The sequence below is a fragment of the Eutrigla gurnardus genome (assembly GCF_963514095.1).
Source record: "Eutrigla gurnardus genome assembly, chromosome: 21".
Lineage (NCBI taxonomy): Eukaryota > Metazoa > Chordata > Actinopteri > Perciformes > Triglidae > Eutrigla > Eutrigla gurnardus.
This window is the reverse complement of record NC_139932.1, coordinates 12,428,485-12,447,966: the sequence shown is the minus strand read 5'-3', so window position 1 is coordinate 12,447,966 and position 19,482 is coordinate 12,428,485. Positions and strand designations below refer to the sequence as shown.

Here is a 19,482-nt window from a genome sequence, read left to right as displayed (position 1 = left end):
ATAAGAACTGGAAACTCTGACTCTCTGTGTCCAATGCTTTCCCTTTTTTAACAAAGGCATTTTCCACTGGCGGCTCCTGCATGAACAGCAGCTCACGCCAGAAAGTGTTGTATCACACAGCTCGTATATGAGTACATAAGATGTATAATAAAGTATCCAGCAAAGCCTGCTGCTCTTATTAGAACAACGTGGCTTCAACCCTCTGGCATCCCCCGACTCAAACAATTCACCTGACTCATCATTTAACTGTAAGAATTACATTTATTCACCAAAAGTACTGTTTTAAAAACACAATCCACCCGTGTTACCAAATGTCTTTTTCCAGATTTATCACACCCTCGCCCTCTCTCCGTCTAATCGGTCTCAGTCTGCTGTTGGCAGATGTGTAAGCTTAAGTGTTGCCCTGTGAGGTGTTGAGTAATAGATGTTTCACATGCTCCCAAACCCTGATTCCTTGGCACGCCGTCGCATCATCTGTCACATCATCTGGCACCGACGGGATAACCACAGAGTCACTGCTGGTTATTATCAGGTCGTTAAGGTGATTATACCTTCAACATGTTAATAACCATTAATCCCCATTAATAACAAGCGACCTGATTATTAAGCAGCAAACAACCAAAATGAATCATGGGGATTCACAATCGCAGCCGTACAGTACTTTGCCCCCCCCCCCACCCAACCCTCCCACTGTATGTCTGTATTCAGGTCACCTTTTCTTGCATAACAGCTCATTCATAAAACAGCACCACACCTCAGGGAAGGGATGAGGAAAAGACTGTAGATGTCTGGCTGAGACGTATAAACCTTCCCAGGGAGGATTTTTGCTGCAGTGTTAAATAGCGGCGTGAGGTCGTGTCACGCCATGGTGCAATGTACTTACTGTAACTGTCAGATGAATAACCTCGTATGTCTAGTCAAGTCTGCTGCAATTTTGTTTTTTTTTGTTTTTTGCAGAAACTGCATTTCCTGTTAAAATACTCCTTTTTTATGAAGGTTTAGTTGGGGAAATAGACTTTTCAATCTATATTAAGGCTGAAGGCCTTGTTTTAGGTTTCACATGTTCTGTTATATCTATTGTGATTAAACATAAATAATACTGACAAAATGCATCTAATCACCAGTTACGTAATGCTCCCAGAATCTCCTGACTGTGCTGACTGATGCAACAACTAGACCATGGGAACATCCCCCCACTTACATTATAAAACATAAACAGCAAACATGTCATCCTAAATGGAAAAAGAGCAGCTTTGCCATTTAAAAAAAAATTCAACTCACTAAATTGATCAGGAGACAAGGTACTTCAGGGTCCAGATGGCTAACCACCTAAGCTATTTCATGTGGGGGAAAGCCTGAAGTTACAAAAATGACTTATTTTCAGGGTGACACATTTATATGACCATTGATTGTGTTTTCTTTTTAAATCTAACAACATAAAAATGATTTGTATGACTAGGTACTAGGACTATTTGTATGTCTTCGTATGACCAGGGCCTCTGATGTTACTGTGAGATGAAGGGAAAAAAAACTGAGGATCATGCACATTGTGAGAAAACTCCCAAGAGACTAAAGTATACAATAACATACTTTAAGAAGTACACAAACAGAGGGAATCTCCGGTAAATAGGCTATCATGTGTTCTGCTTACATAAACACAATTCCAGGAAATGTATACACCAAGATAACCAGAGCCAATGAGTCACCGTGGGCCAACAAAAAGTCATTCGATTTAGAGAAAAGGGGAAAAGACTAGAGCAATGTCAGTAAATGTCAATATGTTCATGTACAATATCCCTGCTATGGCTGAGTCTGGAGACTCGTCTTCTGTTGGTAATTAGGTGTTCTGTCAGGTCTGTTTATTTGACCCAAATGCTTAAAGAGCAGATGTTAAGTAGATGTTTGATTTTCAAATAGTTGGTCTGCTCTCTCTCACCAAACAGTATGACACGACAACATGTAGATAATTAGAGAGCAATAAGAACACCTTTCTTACTTTTGTAGTTTGCCTAAGCATAACCACGACTGTTTTATGGTATAATATGGCGTCTCCGTACAGCAACCTCCAGTTCTGAGAAGTGAAGCCGAAGCTTAAGAGCCTTAAACTTGCATTCTCTCTAATGGCCATCAGGGGGCGACTCCTGGTTGTAAAAATAAGTCCGATTGCATGGAAATCCATGAGAAAAAGAGCCTACTTATCTCAGTTTACATTTCAATCACTAGTTTCAGGTCTTCTTCTACACAGAATCATGTTCATTCAGTAAATTATGGTCCATTTAGAGTCAGTACCTTTAAGTCAGAACTATGGTCTCTAAGCAAAAGATTTAGATTGTCTACTCTTTTTCTTTCTTTTTGTTTGTTTTTTGAATACAAGTATATTCAAAAAGATAGTACGAGGAAAATACACATTTAAAAATGCAATAATGTTCTTGAAGAAACCCAAAACATGTATGAACATGAAAATGGGCACAATAAGTCTCCTTTAAATCTCACTTTATTTATACACTGCTTTTGCAGTAAACCTTTTATGACTGTTAGCCACTGTTTCCTCTGTTAGACGCCCCAGGTCAACCTGGTCTCGTGTGTTCCTGGAGCACTGCAGTCTAAAGCACTGGGAGGAAATGAACAAAGATGTCCTGGTTTTATTCAGTGTTTCCTCTCAGATATGTCGGTAGAGCTCCATGTTGTTCAGGTCTGTGGAGGTTTCACTTCCAGTCACGCTCACTGGCCTCGCTTTAGGTTTTCCAGCTACTTGTTTAGGGGAATGACATCATTCTGCGTGTGACATCATCACTGTGGGTTTTTTTTTTTTATCTCGGACAACTTTCCCACATTCTGGCAATAACACTGCCAGTGTCTGATTTTGTTTATGGCCCTTAAAGCCTAATCTTCACATGATTATAGAGTGTCTGTGTTTTTGTGCTACCTCAAGGAGACAGAGGCATCATTGTGAGGGGAACATTTGCCCGCAGGTAGCCTCACCAGGCTGAACACTGGCAGTTAACACCGCCATCACACAGTAACGCTGAGTAGTACCAATGTAAAACGTTTGCAGATATTCTTTAACGTGTTATTTTATATTATGTTTTAATATTAATCTGCTGATGAGAAACAGAAGATGTGACCCCACCCTTCAAACCCACGTCTCTCTGATTGCGCTGGGTAATTCGTCCCAAAGTGATGTTTATCCACGTCGAGTCTATTTTATGCACCGCCATCATAATGACAGGCTTTAAAACACACCGACAGGCACTCATTGTGTCCTTTAGACCTCTGAGCCGACTTATTGTCATACTGCATCTGCAGCCTCCAGACCTGTATTTATTCTGTTGTATAAACTGTTGAAAGAGATGTTGATGGCAGTTGTTTTCCACAGTCATCTTCATTTTTTTTTTTTTTTTTTTTTTTTTTTAATGCTGCGAGCATCACAAATTCAATTCCATTCATCTTCAAAACTGCAAAACCTGAACAACAGAAAACCCTAACTTATCTTCATGGATAAATACCACCAGAACTTATTGAAATAATTGTAATTTTTGTTTAATTTGGGTGAGCTGTCAATTTAAATAGCCTGGGGGGGAAGAGAGGCTTATTATTTATGACTTTCTTGCCATCAGTAATGCTGGTTTATCTCACTAAAGTAAAGTATGGTACCATTAAATGTGTTTTTAATTGTCAGGCCCCTACCTGTCCCCAAATGCTGTGAGACTTTGAATTTAAGCCGCAAAACGGTAAATGTGAGAAAGGTGCTTTGAGCGCTCGGTTGCTATGGGAGGACGGCGTGGACCCATTAGCAGAGTCTGTCCCCGGCTCTATATTCAACAGTGACAGCAGCTCACATCCATCTAAGCAGCCTTGGCCCCGGCTGTCAGGAGCTCACTTCATCATTGGACGAGCTCCATCACATGAGAACATTCACCTCACCTCACCACCTGCAAACAACTGTCTCCCTGTCATAGCAAATATACAAAGGCAAGCTGACTTCACTGAAGCTCAATTTAAAGCTGGAGCGTCTAATAACGGAGACATTACAGCAAAACAGATGGCTCCCCGTATCTAAAATTAGCTCTGATAGCTTCTGCGTGATTATCCACGCTCCTAGATTTAGGAGGGAATAAATGATCCCTTCATTGTCAGCTTGATCACGATTTTTTATCTTTTGTGTTAGAAGGCACTACAGCTTTGTGTGGCTCTTATTTTCATTGTCTGGCGAGGGACGTCTGATGGCTCAGAGCTGAGGTCAAAGGAGAGATTTACGGGTGAGCTGATCAGCTCAGGGTTGTGTAAACGTGTAGTCGGAGTTGGCTTCAAACACAAGAGTGGATCGTCAAATAAAAGAGGCAGATAGGTGTAAGAGTTTCTGTGTTTGTGTATCCGTACAAAGGGCACCACACATGTACATGTATGTATTTGTGTTTGTGTGTGTCGCAATGGTGTAGCTTGAGCCCGCCGTGATGTCAGAGAGCAGATGTCATGGAACGCTTCTGATAGAGCGAGGACATCGACGGGCAGCCGTTCAGCTCTGGCTCCTTCGCTTCTCCATCTGCCCCCCTCCGATGCGAGCCAGGAGAAACTGGATCCATATATTCCCCCTCCTCACACCTCAGCTAAAAGGGGAAACTCTTAATTACCTCCCTTCGCTATGCAAGAAGACGATGATCAACCTCTTCAAGTAGCACGATGACAGAAGGATTTATTTTCCTCCGAAGAGACTCATACCCGTTAGTTGATAACTTGACCGAGCGTCTGTTGTGATATGTGGAGGAAGATTCTAATCTTAGTCCGCCATAAATCACCTTCCATCATATATGCAAATGACATTAAAATTCTATAAATAGATGAATTTTGGAGAACATGTCTCCCTAACCCCGATGGCAGTGATACAAACAATCCTCTAAAATGTTACTAATCCTCTAATAATCTTCCAAAAAATGTTCAGACTCACTTATATAATAAGATTTCCTCAATCACTTTTGGACTTCCATCAACTCTTAATCCATCAAATCAGTCAGTTATACATCGTGTTATTTGATGTATTTTTAACCCTTGATTACTTATCTTTTTATGGGCTACAATTATCACTAACATAATCACGTTGTAAGATCGCATCCATGTTATGCCAGTATAACCCTGCTGATGATGCTGTGTGACTTCCAGTAACCAGTGGCCTGCAGGCACATTGTATTTCCATCACATTCAGAAGATGGCTGCTGAAAACAGGACTTGTGCATGATTTATTTTTTTTATTTTTTTTATGGGTCATCCATTCACTCAGGATGCGTGTGCAACCAGGGGGGAAATATGAATGAAAAGTTTTCACCTGATAATGAAACATGATGAAAAGTTAAGGCGTCACCACAATGAGTACAATTCATCCTGAGGAGGTCATGGAGGTCTGAGATATGTCTGAGTGAGAAAATAAATGTGTGCTGGAGGAAAGGTCAGGGGATCACCAAAGGTTAGGTGGACATATCCTCTGGGGATCATGATCGCCTTGACACAATTTAATATGAAAGTTGTATTGTAATTTAGGCTTGACCTGTTTTTCTATCTTTACTCTCTTCTGTAGCAAACATGGGTGTTCTGTTAGATTTTTCCAGGTCATATAGCCAATATCTCACGCTCTGAAGAGGTCTAAGTGACTTTGTAAATAAATTGTGCAAGGTAGATAAGCGTGCAGATGTGTTGATCTTTTTTTTTTGTGGCAATCCATAAAAGTTGTTGAAAGGCGGTCAGATAAGACAAAGAAACCACTGGCGGCGACGCTCGACTATCTTCACAAACAAGTGGATTGTCTCACTCTTTGACCCACTTCCATCGATCTCATTCTCTGGTTGATCTTTGTCTCCCGGAGGGTCATTTGGCTTCTGGTGTTATCTGCGGGGTTGCAACATGTGAATCCTCCTCGGCCGGCAGGTCAAAGGTGAACTGAGGGGGACGCGACGGCATCATCCGCACTCTCTCTACTATGTCGTTTGATTGCCACTGTTTGAGTTGCATCATCGTAATGGTGAACGTGTTTAATCGGTTAATAAGTTACAGCTGCTTACGACGCAATTGCAGCCCCACAGATGGCAGGGATGACATTATTCATTCACCTCGAGTTCATCGGGAAGCCAGCATAGCAGCGCCTTCAGATATGAGTCGGGACAGATTTGATTCTAATGCGTTTAGTCATAGGGAGCAGCTAGGAGTGGTGCTTATTCACAGTGACAACCCCCCCTCCCCCTAAAATGGGCTGTATTACAACACCTTGACCTCTGACCCCTGGGTAAAAACTCCAAATTTACCACAAAACACCTACATGTGTTCTGCCTTTGAAGTGTGCTTAAATTATTGTGTAAATACCTTTTGCTCCTCACTGTTTTTGGCTGACACACTTGGAAAATTACCTCAGTTATGGTGTAAATACGATGACAGATGGGAGTCTGTTGGGACTGATTTCCCAACACTCTGGATAAGATGTAACTATCCTATTAGCTGCAGAACATGCAGTGCTTGATCTTTCGTGCAGTTTGAACAAAAAACACTCCACCAAATTACCCAAGACACAGAATCTAAGTTATCCAAATAGCATTCTAATGCTCAGTTTAAGTGTCACTTCATACATCATAGCTTTTATTTGGCAAATAAAATGAAACAAGGAACTCCCCAAAAATAAACTCCCATAAAAGTGCAATTATAAAAGGTTGTGGTCTGACTCTCATGTTTTATTAGGTCACCTTGAATGGCATTAATATTGAGCTGAGCCTGCGGCTTAATAACTCACGAGGTGAGGATAATAAGTGAGTTTGTTAGAAAATAAAGACATTTAAAGAAAGATATTCATTTTATCTGATAAGTGTGTTGTTTATGTAATAGTTTGATAATTTCTAGATATTGCAGCAAGCAGACAACCGTTCTAAATGAAAGGTTATCCTTTGTGGACATCTTCATCGATATCTGCACACTCTGAAACCAGTCCACTCTGCCCCTCGTGCTCTGCAGCACCGGCCTGGTGGATCAGCACAAATTACGCATTTGTTTATTATCGCTTTCTTTGACCAGAGGTGTGACCCCGCCCACCGGGAGCGACGCAGCCAATGGGCTCGCCGCTGCCTCAGAGGAGTGATCCGTATATCTAAAACTCCGGGCCGCCTGTTCATTGTACTGTTGAGTCAGCGGCCATGCGCAAACGGAGCCAGAGGAGGGCTGCGCTGTGTAGGCTGTAGTCTACGTAAGATCCCTGCCTGCGGGACTGCACACGCAGCTGGAGCCTCGACTTGTACTCGTCTCCCACCGGTTTGATGAGGAAAACATAAAATCCGGGAGGAAAAACCTTGATTGGGATCCCTCCAGCGACCCCTCCTCCTTCCTCCTCCTCGCCTAACTGACCATCTCGGACCACGGATGCAGAGAGCAGCAGCAGCAGCAGCGATGCGGCGGCGCTGCTGTTAACTCGTTGGACCCCTTTCCCCCTCTGTTTTCCCCCCCCCGTTTTTTTAAATCTAAAAAAAAGGAGACAGACTTAAATCCACAATGAAGCTCAAGCCGAACCAGACCAGGACATACGATGGCGAGGGCTTCAAGAAGCGGGCGGCGTGTCTGTGCTTCAAGAATGAACGCGAAGAAGAGGTAAGAGGTTCCGCAGTAACCGGACCACATGAACCACATCCAGGGGGTTTTGTGTACGACTTCGTGGCCTAGTCATCCCCCTGTCTACAGCCGGTCATTCAAACGACACAGTGGGTGATGCTGAATAATATTGACAAACATATGTAATAATAACACATGGTTTTAAATGTATGTCATCTCCTCCAAGGTGGAGCTGAGTTTTTATAGTGTTTTTCTTTTTTTTTTCTGTCTCCCACAATGCCACTGTTTTGGTTTGTGGTTCCGTGGTGCTGCTGTTGATGCGCCTTGGGCCATCCAGTTTAGGCTAGTTTCAGGAGCTACGAGAGAAAGGGGGGGGAGGCTGTCAAGGTAGCTACTTTTTTAATAAGACGACAACGGTCACGTATTTCAAAATAAAACACCCGTTCAAGAACATGTATGGAAACCCCCGTGAGCTGTTGAAGTAAAACTCTTATTTTGAAGGCGAATTCGCTCAACTTCCTGCGAGCTTGTTGTCAACTTCGATTAAGCTATGACAGAAGGGGGGGCGAGGCGCTCTGTTGCACGTTTCCCTTTAATAGCGGGTTTAACGTCGGCGTGTGTTCAGGGAAGAGATGAATTTCGGACCTCGGGTCTATTATTAAACGTATCTAGCAATTGTCGCGTCACTGAACCCCATTTAATACCACGACAGGGTTCGGGTAGGCGTCCGGCCAGCGGCCATTCATGACTGTGCTGCATCTCACCGGCCTTGAGCGGGCAGCTGCGTAGCAATTATGTGGATGAAGATTTAAAGGGGCCCTCACGGTGTAAATAATGAATATGGGGTGACAAGAGTTTTACTGTTGTTGTGTCTTAAAGACGTTTCTTGGTGAGATACATTACAGTAAATCCACTTTTAAAAGCGGATTTCCGTACCTTTGAGCAATGTTATCCACCCTAAACCTGATAAAAATGCATTAGCTGTGATATTTGTAAAAAATAAAAGGCTCTACCAAGAATTTTTGGTGTGTTTTGGGTTAGTCATTGTGTATATTTACTTTTTCTGCCAGAAATAACATAAATATATTGTATTTTACATGCAGCGTACATAAACGAAGAAAACAATAGTGTCCCATATCAAATATAGATGGAAAAAAGTATGGAAAATTTACAAAATAAAACCAACTTTTTAAAACTTAGTCTAACTTTGCAAAAAAAAAATTGTTTTCTTTTTGCCAGCCTTACTTTCTCTCACAGTGTTCAAGACATGGACGCTGAAGTGTATCCATATAGACTTATACTCATCAGGGAGCCTTTATGAATATAAATGACTCTTTCAAGTGATGCAGTTTTCAAAATTGATTTGACCAATGTTGGATGGAGCCACACTACTGAAAGTTACAAAGTTGATTATCTAGCTTGATATATTTCCGGTGAAACAGGACAGACAGGCGGGACAAAGAATTTCATTTGATCGTTCAAAAGATTAGCTACAGCTTTCTCCAGCTCTGTGCTGAGATGAAGTTGCAGATCTCTGGATGGATGTCAGGGTATTATTGGTTGGAATGTGTCGGTGCTGGCTGATGTAAACACGTGTCATATTTTGTTTCCCGGGAAGAAAAAAAAAAAGTTAGATTTTGAGTTTTAAAAAAGTACGAAGAACTAGCTCTGTTTGTGCGGCATATTTTTCTGCATGTCTAAATTTAGCCTCCTCTTTGAGTTTGGCATGTACACACTGTTACACAATATACAGTCAAAACCCAGTCTGGCGTCCCTGGACTGGCACGGAGAGCTCTGCCTGAGCCCTCCAGTGTCGTGGCTGTACAACACACACACACGCACAAAATATAGTTGCTCGCATACACGTCTGCAGATGTTATGTCATCATTATGTATGAGCTTTAAGCACGCTGACAGCAGAAGAGTGCAGGTGCTCCGATTGTGATTTGGTGCCAATAATGGCCAGTTTTTTTGTAAAGAAGCTATGGGATATGGGGCTTTGTGTTGCCATTACTTTCCTGAAACACATGCCTACACGCACACAATCAGTTCGGAGACACAGGAGACCCAACTGTGGTGAAATAAGAGCCGTACATGCAGTTGGACTGTTTTTGTTTTGGAGAGGAAAAGGAGAAAGCTGAGCCCTCAGGGGCAAGTTACTCTGACAGCAATTAAACGCCCGACGGGGGAAAGCAGGAACCTGGCAGTACAGGTGATCGCCGAGGAGGGCACCTGGGTAAATTAACAGCATGCGAGCTGCTTGGGGGCCTGTGTGCCGAGAGAGCTTCTTTAATCACCGTATGTCACAGTGGTGCAGTTGTAAGTGGCAGAAACCATGGTGTAACAATAGCTTCTGAAAGATAACATTAAGTTGATTCATACATTTTTGAAGACATCATTAGAATGCAGTAAAAACAAAGTAAAGCTTTGAAGCTGCTATTCTTTTAGTGGGGTGTTGTTATACAGAGATGTGAGAATTATCACAATTCCACTCAGCCCTCTGATGAGCTTCATCGTGACTCATTGTTTTGGATTTCTTTGGTTTAAATGTTAAACTGTAAAAAAGCAACTGCATCAACAGCTAAACAGATAATTCCCAGGAGTGGGTGGAGACCAAAACGGTGCTAAAAGGAGGCTGAATACTCCCATTTGTCAGAAACCAAACTCCAAGTGAAAGTTTCAGTTCAACGTCCCAACTTAAAGGGCTATTTCGCTGTCAGTGTTGTGTTCACAGCTTGGTTAACTGTTGTCATGCTTAGTTTGTTCAAATTATATATATTTTTTGTATTTGTTATGATTCATGCAACCTAATGCTTGGTAGCGCTCATTAAAATCACGTCTTCATGCATACTTCATAATTTAATTATAATGATTAATTATCCTATTCTCTTATAACCAACTGTTTTTTTTACAGTAACCACCATGTTTATGAATTTATGAGCCGGGGGTTATATCCTGAAGGCGCTGCAGCAGATTGTAAACATACTGGGAGTGGGAGGGGGGGGAGGTTATCGCTGTGAGCGGATACTTCGGCAGAAAGTCAGAAATGTAGGCGTTCAGGTTCTCTCTGGCTTCGCCTCTCCTGCTGTTTGTCTCTGACGGCCCCTGTTTGCGACTCCTCTCTTTATTTGTTGATACCCGTGCAACTTACTGCCTTATAGCGCTATTGATTTTTGCACTCGCACGCTTGAGTGTCTTTCGTCATCCCCTCCTCCCCAGCGCCCCGGCCCTGCCCGGCCTGGCATTTGGTACCTTCTTTATTTGACAGCTACTGGCGTTCCTCCTCGGGGAGGAGGTGGAGGTGTTAATGTCCTCCAGAATATCCCCCCCGCCTGCTGTCCCCGGTTTGGGCCCATGCCAGAGAACTCAGTCACAGGCTTCACTACCAATGGTAGTTGTGACATCTGTAATTGGCATATTGAGTGAAGAATGACCGAGTCTCACATTGGTCCGCGTGTTTTTCATTACCCAGAAGAGATTTACACTAGGTTACTCAGAATCCGCCGACCACTTCTTTCTTGTCTTTTCACACTGCAGTGTTCCCGCTGGTGTGTCTCGTTCACCCTGTCCCGCATTCCAAAAATATAAGTGGGTTTCCTGTGCTCAGGGTTCAGCTGTCAGCTGACCGTTGACCTATGTATCGTGACGGTGTGAGTTACTTTGTTTTGGTTTTTTTCTTATCATGCTTGGAACTGTGGAGCATGACATCTTCCTCTGCTTGTCATTCGTTACAGGAAAGGTCAGGCTGTCTTCTTACCGGTGATTTGGCAAAAATGGAAAATACAATTTGATTAAAAGAATGAACCACACGTGAAGTCAGCTGGAAGAGCCGGAACATTAATCGCTTGAAAAAACGAGTTGATAAATGACTGATACTGATAGATGAAGGGTTGGTAGTTTAATATCTCATCACTGTATGGGGGAAAAAAATGTAGGTCAAAAGGTCGCTATCATTTACATGACCTCTTAATTCACTTGACTTCCTTAATCAACCCCCGACGCTCCCTCTCATGGACAAGTGCTTGTATTCATCTCAGATGCACACGCGAAGGAACACATTCTTAATTATACACAGTTTGCAATATGTCGATTCAGTGCTCTACATTCCTGGATTCATTAATAACCAAACTAAATGTGCCCCCGTGTTTTATTTTGGAGGATGGCACGGATAAGAGTTCCTCGTGGGGGGGGGGGGTTCAGCGGCCAGGAGATTAAAGATGGAACGCCCGGAGCAGAGATCTGCTTTGTCCTTGCTGCCCCGGAAGCTGTGTGGCTGCTTCTTTGTTTTGTATACATCCCACACTTTCAACCCGGGACACGTTGACACCAATGAGCTCCTGTTAAGCGTTTGCTGGCTGCGGCTCAAAACACACACACACACACACACACACACACATTTTTATTGTGTCATACCACAGAAACAGCCCGTCCCACATTAAAGGACATGACACAACAATAGCCTGTATGGGCTAATGTACTTCCGGCAGGTGACATTAGCGTTCAATAAACAGGAGCATAAACAGCTGCTTCATATGACGACATATTCCGAGATAAAAAAAAACAACAACTTGGTTTCTTCATTGTATTAAGTTCCCCTTTCTCACATGGTGATTTAAAGGAGAAACGTTGTTTTGGCCCCTTCACTGCGAAGGCCAGGAGCCTTGTTCTATTAGTGCAAATGCCCCCTTCCTCTGTCCCACGTCACTCACTCACATATATCAGACACCCGCCTGCTGTGTGGGATCAGCACCTCTGTTTTTTTTTTCTTGAACCTTTTCAATTACAGGAAATGTTGACTGAACATGCTCACGCTTAATCCACAGCCGTCATGCTCGACATTCATACCGTATAGCTACCCCGCTGCCCTTCATCCTAACCTACATAGTCTGGGAAGAAGCAGGTGGACGGACGCGCACGTGAGAACCGCCGGCGCTCGCCGTCAAAGCCCCGCGGCATGTGGCGTCCGATGGGTTCGGCCCTGAGAAGAGCCAACCCGGTGGCCTCTGGTAGCCGCGGTCACAATCCCATTAGAGAACGTGAAGGAAGAAATGCCAGAGCCAGGTTAGGATTAAGTGACAGGCTGACTCTGCTGGCAGATTACCGGATACGGTGATCAGATGGGTGACAGAAGGTGACTGTCACCGTATGCCGTACAAGCTGCTTAACACACTTTTTCTCCCTTTGATGCGTGTGCATTTACCTTCACTGATTTGTGTGTTATCATAAACAATTTTCTCAATTAACGAGCAAAAGCTGTAAGATCCGGAAAATGACAAGACTGCCCCTGAATCAGCTGAAGATAGTAGTTTTTATAATGAGTCCATTGCAAATGTCATAATGTTTACAGCAGGTGCACTTGTGTCTGTTGTGGTTGCTATACGGATACGGCCTCGAAAATGCAGACACAGGTGCATCTGATCCGTGCATATCCGTGTACACTGCAGCTGTAGTGTAATTCAAGCAGGCTGCTTAGGGGAGCACCGACGGAACCGGAGGGGCTCACGCTTGGTTTACATGCATTGTTTGCTGTTGGGGCCGTGTCAACGCTGGCTTTGATTGAGCTTCATTGCCCAAAAATGGTTGAAAACGGGTGAAAGTTTTCACCGAAAACTGTAACGGATGCGTGCTATCGTCCCCCAAACGTGAATGATTACTTAAACCACTGCTGAAGTAAAAAAACAGGTTTGTGTGTGGTTTTTACAATAAATAATTAAAATAAATAAATAAGAATGATTGTAATTACCAGTTGAAATGTAAAAAATATATATATATTCCATCAATTCCATGTATTTGTTTCACTGAAAACCATTTGCACCATGTCAGGATCCCGTATTTAAAGCCATGAAGGCTGCGGTGGATTTAGGGATCCTGTCGGCAGCAACAGAGAAAAAAATAGCAGAGGCAGCACCAATCATCAGCCGTCTGTCTGTGAGACCGGAGTCAAAAGGGTCAAGGGTCATGTCTCGTGTCAAGTCCTGGGTTTCAGTGCGTGTTAATATGAGCCTCCGAAAACCTTCTCGCTTCCTGTTAATGTGACGTTTGTCTGAAGACACGCATTCCTTATTTCATAGTGAAATAAAGGAATCGACATGTTCTGCAATTCTTATAACTTGTTGCGTTCTTTTCCAGGTTCTGCTGGTCAGCAGCAGTCGGCACCCGGACCAGTGGATCGTCCCCGGAGGTGGGATGGAGCCAGAGGAGGAGCCGTGTGGCGCCGCAGTGCGGGAGGTGTTCGAGGAGGTGAATGAACGTCGGAATTAATGGTTTCCCAGACTCCTAAACGAGGTCGTAAAACGAGCCCATGGCGCAATGCAAATGGGGTCGTCATAGATGGTTGAACAACCCAACAATGGGCCTTTTTTTACTGTGTTTGATCTTAACCTACATCCAAAGCCCACCTGTCCTTTTTATATAGCAGGTCAGCTCGTAGGCCATTTGAGATGTGGCCGCTGAGGTCATTACACCTGTGACCTTTTGGGAACGGAAAGGTCATTTGTCATTTTTATTAGAAATCGTGCTAAAATGTCATCATACTTCAGGAGTCACGCAACTTTCTCGCGTCACTATTTCCAGTAAAAATCCGAATAGCGGCTGCATGGTTCAAACAGCCGGCTGCGGTATGCACGCTAAGGGTGAGATTTCTGAAGGGCCACGGTGTCAGTAGCCGGGTGACGGAGGAGTCCGCTGGTATTCCAGAGGTCCCTCTGGTTGAGAACCGTGTGTTCTCGGCCACGTCAGCGGTCTAAACTTGGCTCCTGGCTGGATTCCTGTGCGTTCACGGACTCCGCAGGCCCAACCCCGCGCCGACACATCAGTGGGACAGAGTGACACTTACGAAGTATGCCGAGGGGGGGGAAAGGACAGATGTCATATGTCCTGACGGCAATCTGATTCCTGTGAATTAATAAAACAACTGTTACGTGTTACGAAAGGGACATTATTACATTTCCGTAATAATATTCCTTCAGGATTCCTGCCAGTTTTTTTTCTACGCCAAGGGACATTACTAAGAAGTGATAATGATACCTATTATTGTAATTACTCTAAATCTCTCCCAAAGACTTTAATTAATACATGGTTTCATATAAATTGCTGCACTATTCATAGAAACAATGATTGTAGCTTGCCGACAGCTTCCACACAAATTGAAGAAGCGCCAAGGCCACAGAGGACAAATATGAATTCGGCGCAGGGATTTATTCTGTACAGGTGAACATTTCTGTGTTTGAGAAATTGCATTTTTCTACATCAAAACAAAGCCTGGGAGGTGACAGAGGAGTTCAGTACACGGAGAAATGTAATCCACAATGCCCATTGTTTTGACAGAGAATACAGTCTGTGGTTGGAACACTGCTCTTCTAATGTTTCCACCCTCTATTCATCTCTGTGAGTGAATGGGGAATAGGCACTCCAAACTTTCACACAAAGAAGTGTGCACTGCTGTCTGTTCTGTACACTTAAGCCAGCTGGAGGGGGGAAAACAAATCTAACAGTCTTTTTTTTATTTATTTATTCCTCAGGCCGGTGTGAAAGGCAAGCTTGGACGTCTGCTCGGTGTATTTGAGGTAAACTTTCAATATCTTTATTATTAAAGTAGTTTATTATTCATGTCAGTGCACATTAAAGGGTATTTTTTACCATTAGCATGCATTATATACATTCTGTTATATGTAGTAATGTTTAGAATAGTGCTATAGTGTGTATATATGGTTTTGTATGATCATGAAATATTCAGTTTGCCTCCCTTGTGATCCCTCTAGCAAAACCAAGACCGGAAGCACCGGACATACGTGTATGTGTTGACCGTCACAGAAACACTGGAGGCCTGGGAAGACTCGGTCAACATAGGTACTTTCCCTTCACCTTACCTCCAGTGTTTGCAGTGGTGCTGCCTCGTTCTTCTCTCTTTCTTTTACAGTGTACAGGTTTTTATTTATGTGGAGGCCAGTATGCTGCATGGTGACTATATGGGCATTGGGGTATGCGGTGACAACAGGTGCTCGTAAATCTAGGCCACGGACCGTAGCTGCAGTGGTCCTGAGCTGCCGTATATTACAGCTGTCTGTAGCCGGGATCCAGTCCATCTTTGTTACCTGCTCAGTGAAGAGCATCCTGTACCCGTCAGCGTAAATCAGCACCTGCTGCAGTCGCTATTTAACACATGTTTCAGTGTGTGTATGAAAGCGCGTGTGTGATCCTAAAGATGTGGTATTTACCTTGAATTAATGTCGCAGACCAAACCAATAAGCCGAGGATAACCTTTAAATATGCCTGTTGCGTAGCTTGCAGTGAAATACTTCAGTCCTGCGTCATATTCCACTTCCCATTTTAATTTATTACACTGAAATATTTCTTCCTACTATATATAACAGAGTATTTTGAAGCTTATGATTCCCTTGCTGTTTATTGCATATTAGGGTGATACAGTGATATAATGTGAGATCTTCTCTTCGATAATAATTGTTAGAATGTGTATGTTTTGGCTTTCTAATTGCACTTTATTTTGGGATACAAATACCAACATGAAAGCCTCCTTTTTTTAACTCATCCGTGGTGCTCTGTCTCCCTCTGCAGGCCGTAAGCGGGAGTGGTTCACCGTGGACGAGGCCATCAAAGTGCTGCAGAGCCACAAACCGGTCCACGCCGAGTACCTGCGGAGGCTGCAGCTCAGCTGCTCCCCCACCAACGGGAACTCCATCCTCCCGAGCCCACCGCCCAACGACAACTACCCCCATTACAGCGCCACCGCCACCTCACCCTCGACGGGCAACGTGTTGGGCTCCTCCTGCAGATAGGACTGCACCTCAACCCCCCCCCTACCCCTCCCCCTGTCCTGTCCAGCTCGGGACAGTTCACTGAAAGTCTGTACAGTCTTGCATGAATCTAATGACTTTTTCAGAGTTACGGCTCTCCTGTATGTATAATTTCTAGTTTTAGCTGCAGGACAGACCAAAGCCATCACCGGAACTGTGTTAAAGACTCTCGTGACGGAGCAGGAGACGCCGCCGACAGGAAAAACTGTGGATATCTCAAGAACACTTTTCTTTTGCTGGCGAACACCGGGCCGACGAGCTGAAGCTTGGGAAGCTGCAGACTCGGCTGGCGTGAATGACCTGGTGAAGGGATGCCTTACAGAAACTTTGTATGAATGTTGTATATGGGTCGTTTGATTTCACTCATAGTTTACTTTTTAGCAGAATGGATATGCTTTCTTGTCAATAAAAGAGTAATTGACCCCAAAGCACGTCCACGTGGGGAATGTTTCCAGGCTTGTCTGTGTCATCCACCCATGATGACAACGGCATAGATCGCCACGGATCTCATTTTTTAAATCATAACGTATCGTGGGATTTTCTGTACACGCTTTAAACACAGATTATTGACATTTTTTCTAAACTTTTAAGTGAATTGCGTTAAAATGACGACTCTTAACATCCAAAAAAGGGACGATGGCGTTAAAGTGGAAGTATCTAAAGTTATTATAAACAAATAACCAAAAAGCCAAAAGAACAAAATTAAATAGAATATAGTCTGTGGTCCTAAATGGCAGGGTCAAAGGTTAAACAGACCGTCTGTCAGTGAGTTGATACGTCAGTAAATTGAAAACTGGATCGTTGAAGTCGCCGCCGTGCTCGATATCCTTGTGACAGGACGCTGTTGTGTTCGTAGTTAAACACTAGCTCTGACTCCGCTAACCTTGGCTGATCCAACAAACTGGGCTGTTGACTGTTTGAGGCCACATACCGTCGCCACGGTTTCCCACATCGTCACGGCGAAAGTATTTAATGGCGTAAGGTACATCTTTGCCTTACATGCTGCTATCATTTCTGGTCATTAAAGAAGTGGCGAGTAAACCAAAAGACTCACGGTCGACTGCTCTTTAAATGTACAGCAGTTATCGTGTCTCATGGTGCTGCAAAGCTATTTGGTAAAACCGACCACCAAATTACATGATTTTTATGCATGATATATAGCTTTTTTTCTAGATAACCAACACTTATTTTAAATAGGCTTAATGCCAATTGTCTTTTTGAGTAATCTTGATGATTTGGTGAAAAAATAGGGGAAAATTCCCAACATAACTTTTACTAGTTCAAAAAGTAATAAACATTTCAATATTTCCTCATGATGTTTTGGTTATTGCCTTAACAAGTGCAATATTGGGTGCATCATAAGACACGTCCCATAACATCGGCATTATCTCCAGGTCATCCCGGTCCTTCTCTCCGAAAAATATTCAAATTCGAAACCCAAAAGCTTCAGTTTGAATACGAAGACAGAAATCCAAAGAAAAAAATGGCTGTTAAACATATTTCAGATCCTTATTTTCCGCTCATCGAAGCGATCTCACTGAAAAGGGACACCCACTCACTCCGGTGTTGACAGCTGAATGACGACTCGTAAACCATTACAACAGATTTGTAAATAGCTTTGAAGAGAAACGTTGAACATGTGTTTTTAACCCGAATGTACCGGTAAAATTTATTATAATATTTTATATATTTTTTAACAATGTACAAATGGCAGAAAAAAAAAAAAACAGAAACAAAAAGGTGTAGAAACCCCACTGAGAACAGTGTGTACAGTATATTTGTATCCATGATGATGTGCCACGGCTTTAGGATACGAGGGTTGGTTGGTGTGAAATTGAAATAATGCATTTTTAATCACGATCTAGATTGTCGGAACGTTACAGAAATTAACTTCAGATCGGTGAAAAAAATGAAAGACTGGTTCTTTAAAATTTTGGAGATGTTGAGTTGACAAAATGCTTTTTTCTTTTCTTTTGTACAAAATCTATATAGCATCTTGCTAATAAACGTGTGTGTGTGTGTGTGTGTGTGTGTCAGATACACAAGACTGAGTATAGAGATAAGTTATGAAATAGTTTTTTTATTACAGTTTTGGGGGGAAATGCAGTTTTAGAAAATACAGGAAGGACAGTAATGGTCAGGGGAATGTTTTGGAAGCTTTGCTAAGACAATTAAGAATAGTTTGTTGTGCAAATGTTTATTTGATTGTTTATTCCAACTGTTCTGAAGGAGTTGAACACATCCCCTGTTTCAAGTTTCCCCATGTGACCCACATTTATGCTTCAAAACTTTGCAATATTGAAAAAAATCCAGTTACCATCAACTTTCAGCTTTGTCCGATCAGTAAAATAATGACTCCAACCATCTCAAACCTGTGTGTGTGTGTGTGTATGTGTGTTGGAGGGTTGAATGTAAAATATGTGCCAAATTTAAAATTTTGTTGGTGGTCTGGTGGGAAGTTTTATTTGCTGTCACGTTATATTATGTCTTTTTTTTTTTTGGCCAACTGCTTTGTGAAAAAGAATAATGATCTTAAATGTAATATCAGAATATATTCATTCATAATGTGAAAAATACGTGTTTTTTAGAGATCGACTCCATCCCATGTTGAGATTATGATTAATGAACCACAGACACACACATCCATCATGTATCTGAGCAGACTGTTCCATCCTTTTGTTTGATGCTTGGGTCTATGTTGATCTATGAATGCTCATGTAGCGGTCTGGACACAGACGTGTTGTCTCCTGAACACACTGTAACGTCACCTGGATGTAATTCGGAGCATTTCTTAAGATTTCTCACCGTTTTTTGTCCTGAATATTATGCACAGGTTAAAGTGATTTGAAGACATGGAATGGAAAGATTGTTTCTGAGAATGGATTCAATTAAAAACATTATTGCAACTGCTGTTGAATCTTCATTTGAATCTGATGCATGTCATTGCTAATGAGCCATTATGTTTGAATCAAAACAAAATCCACGGGTTTTACTGATTTGACAGCTTTGGAGCCATGACTAGACTAACCTGATATGTTCCCCCCCGGCGGGTAAAGATGTGTGCGACTTCCCACCCACACCCTCCATTCCCAGCA

The 19,482-nt window shown here is 42.8% G+C and overlaps 1 protein-coding gene across 1 annotated transcript; it reads left to right on the top strand.

The window, feature by feature from the left end:
• The first annotated feature begins 7,162 nt into the window (after positions 1–7,162).
• nudt4b (nudix (nucleoside diphosphate linked moiety X)-type motif 4b) lies at positions 7,163–19,287 on the top strand. Its single transcript, XM_084038569.1, has 5 exons — positions 7,163–7,614; positions 13,704–13,814; positions 15,095–15,139; positions 15,335–15,422; positions 16,149–19,287. Exons 1-5 carry the CDS (start codon positions 7,519–7,521, stop codon positions 16,367–16,369), a joined length of 561 nt encoding a protein of 186 aa, XP_083894695.1. The 5' UTR covers positions 7,163–7,518; the 3' UTR covers positions 16,370–19,287.
• The last annotated feature ends 195 nt before the right edge of the window (positions 19,288–19,482 follow it).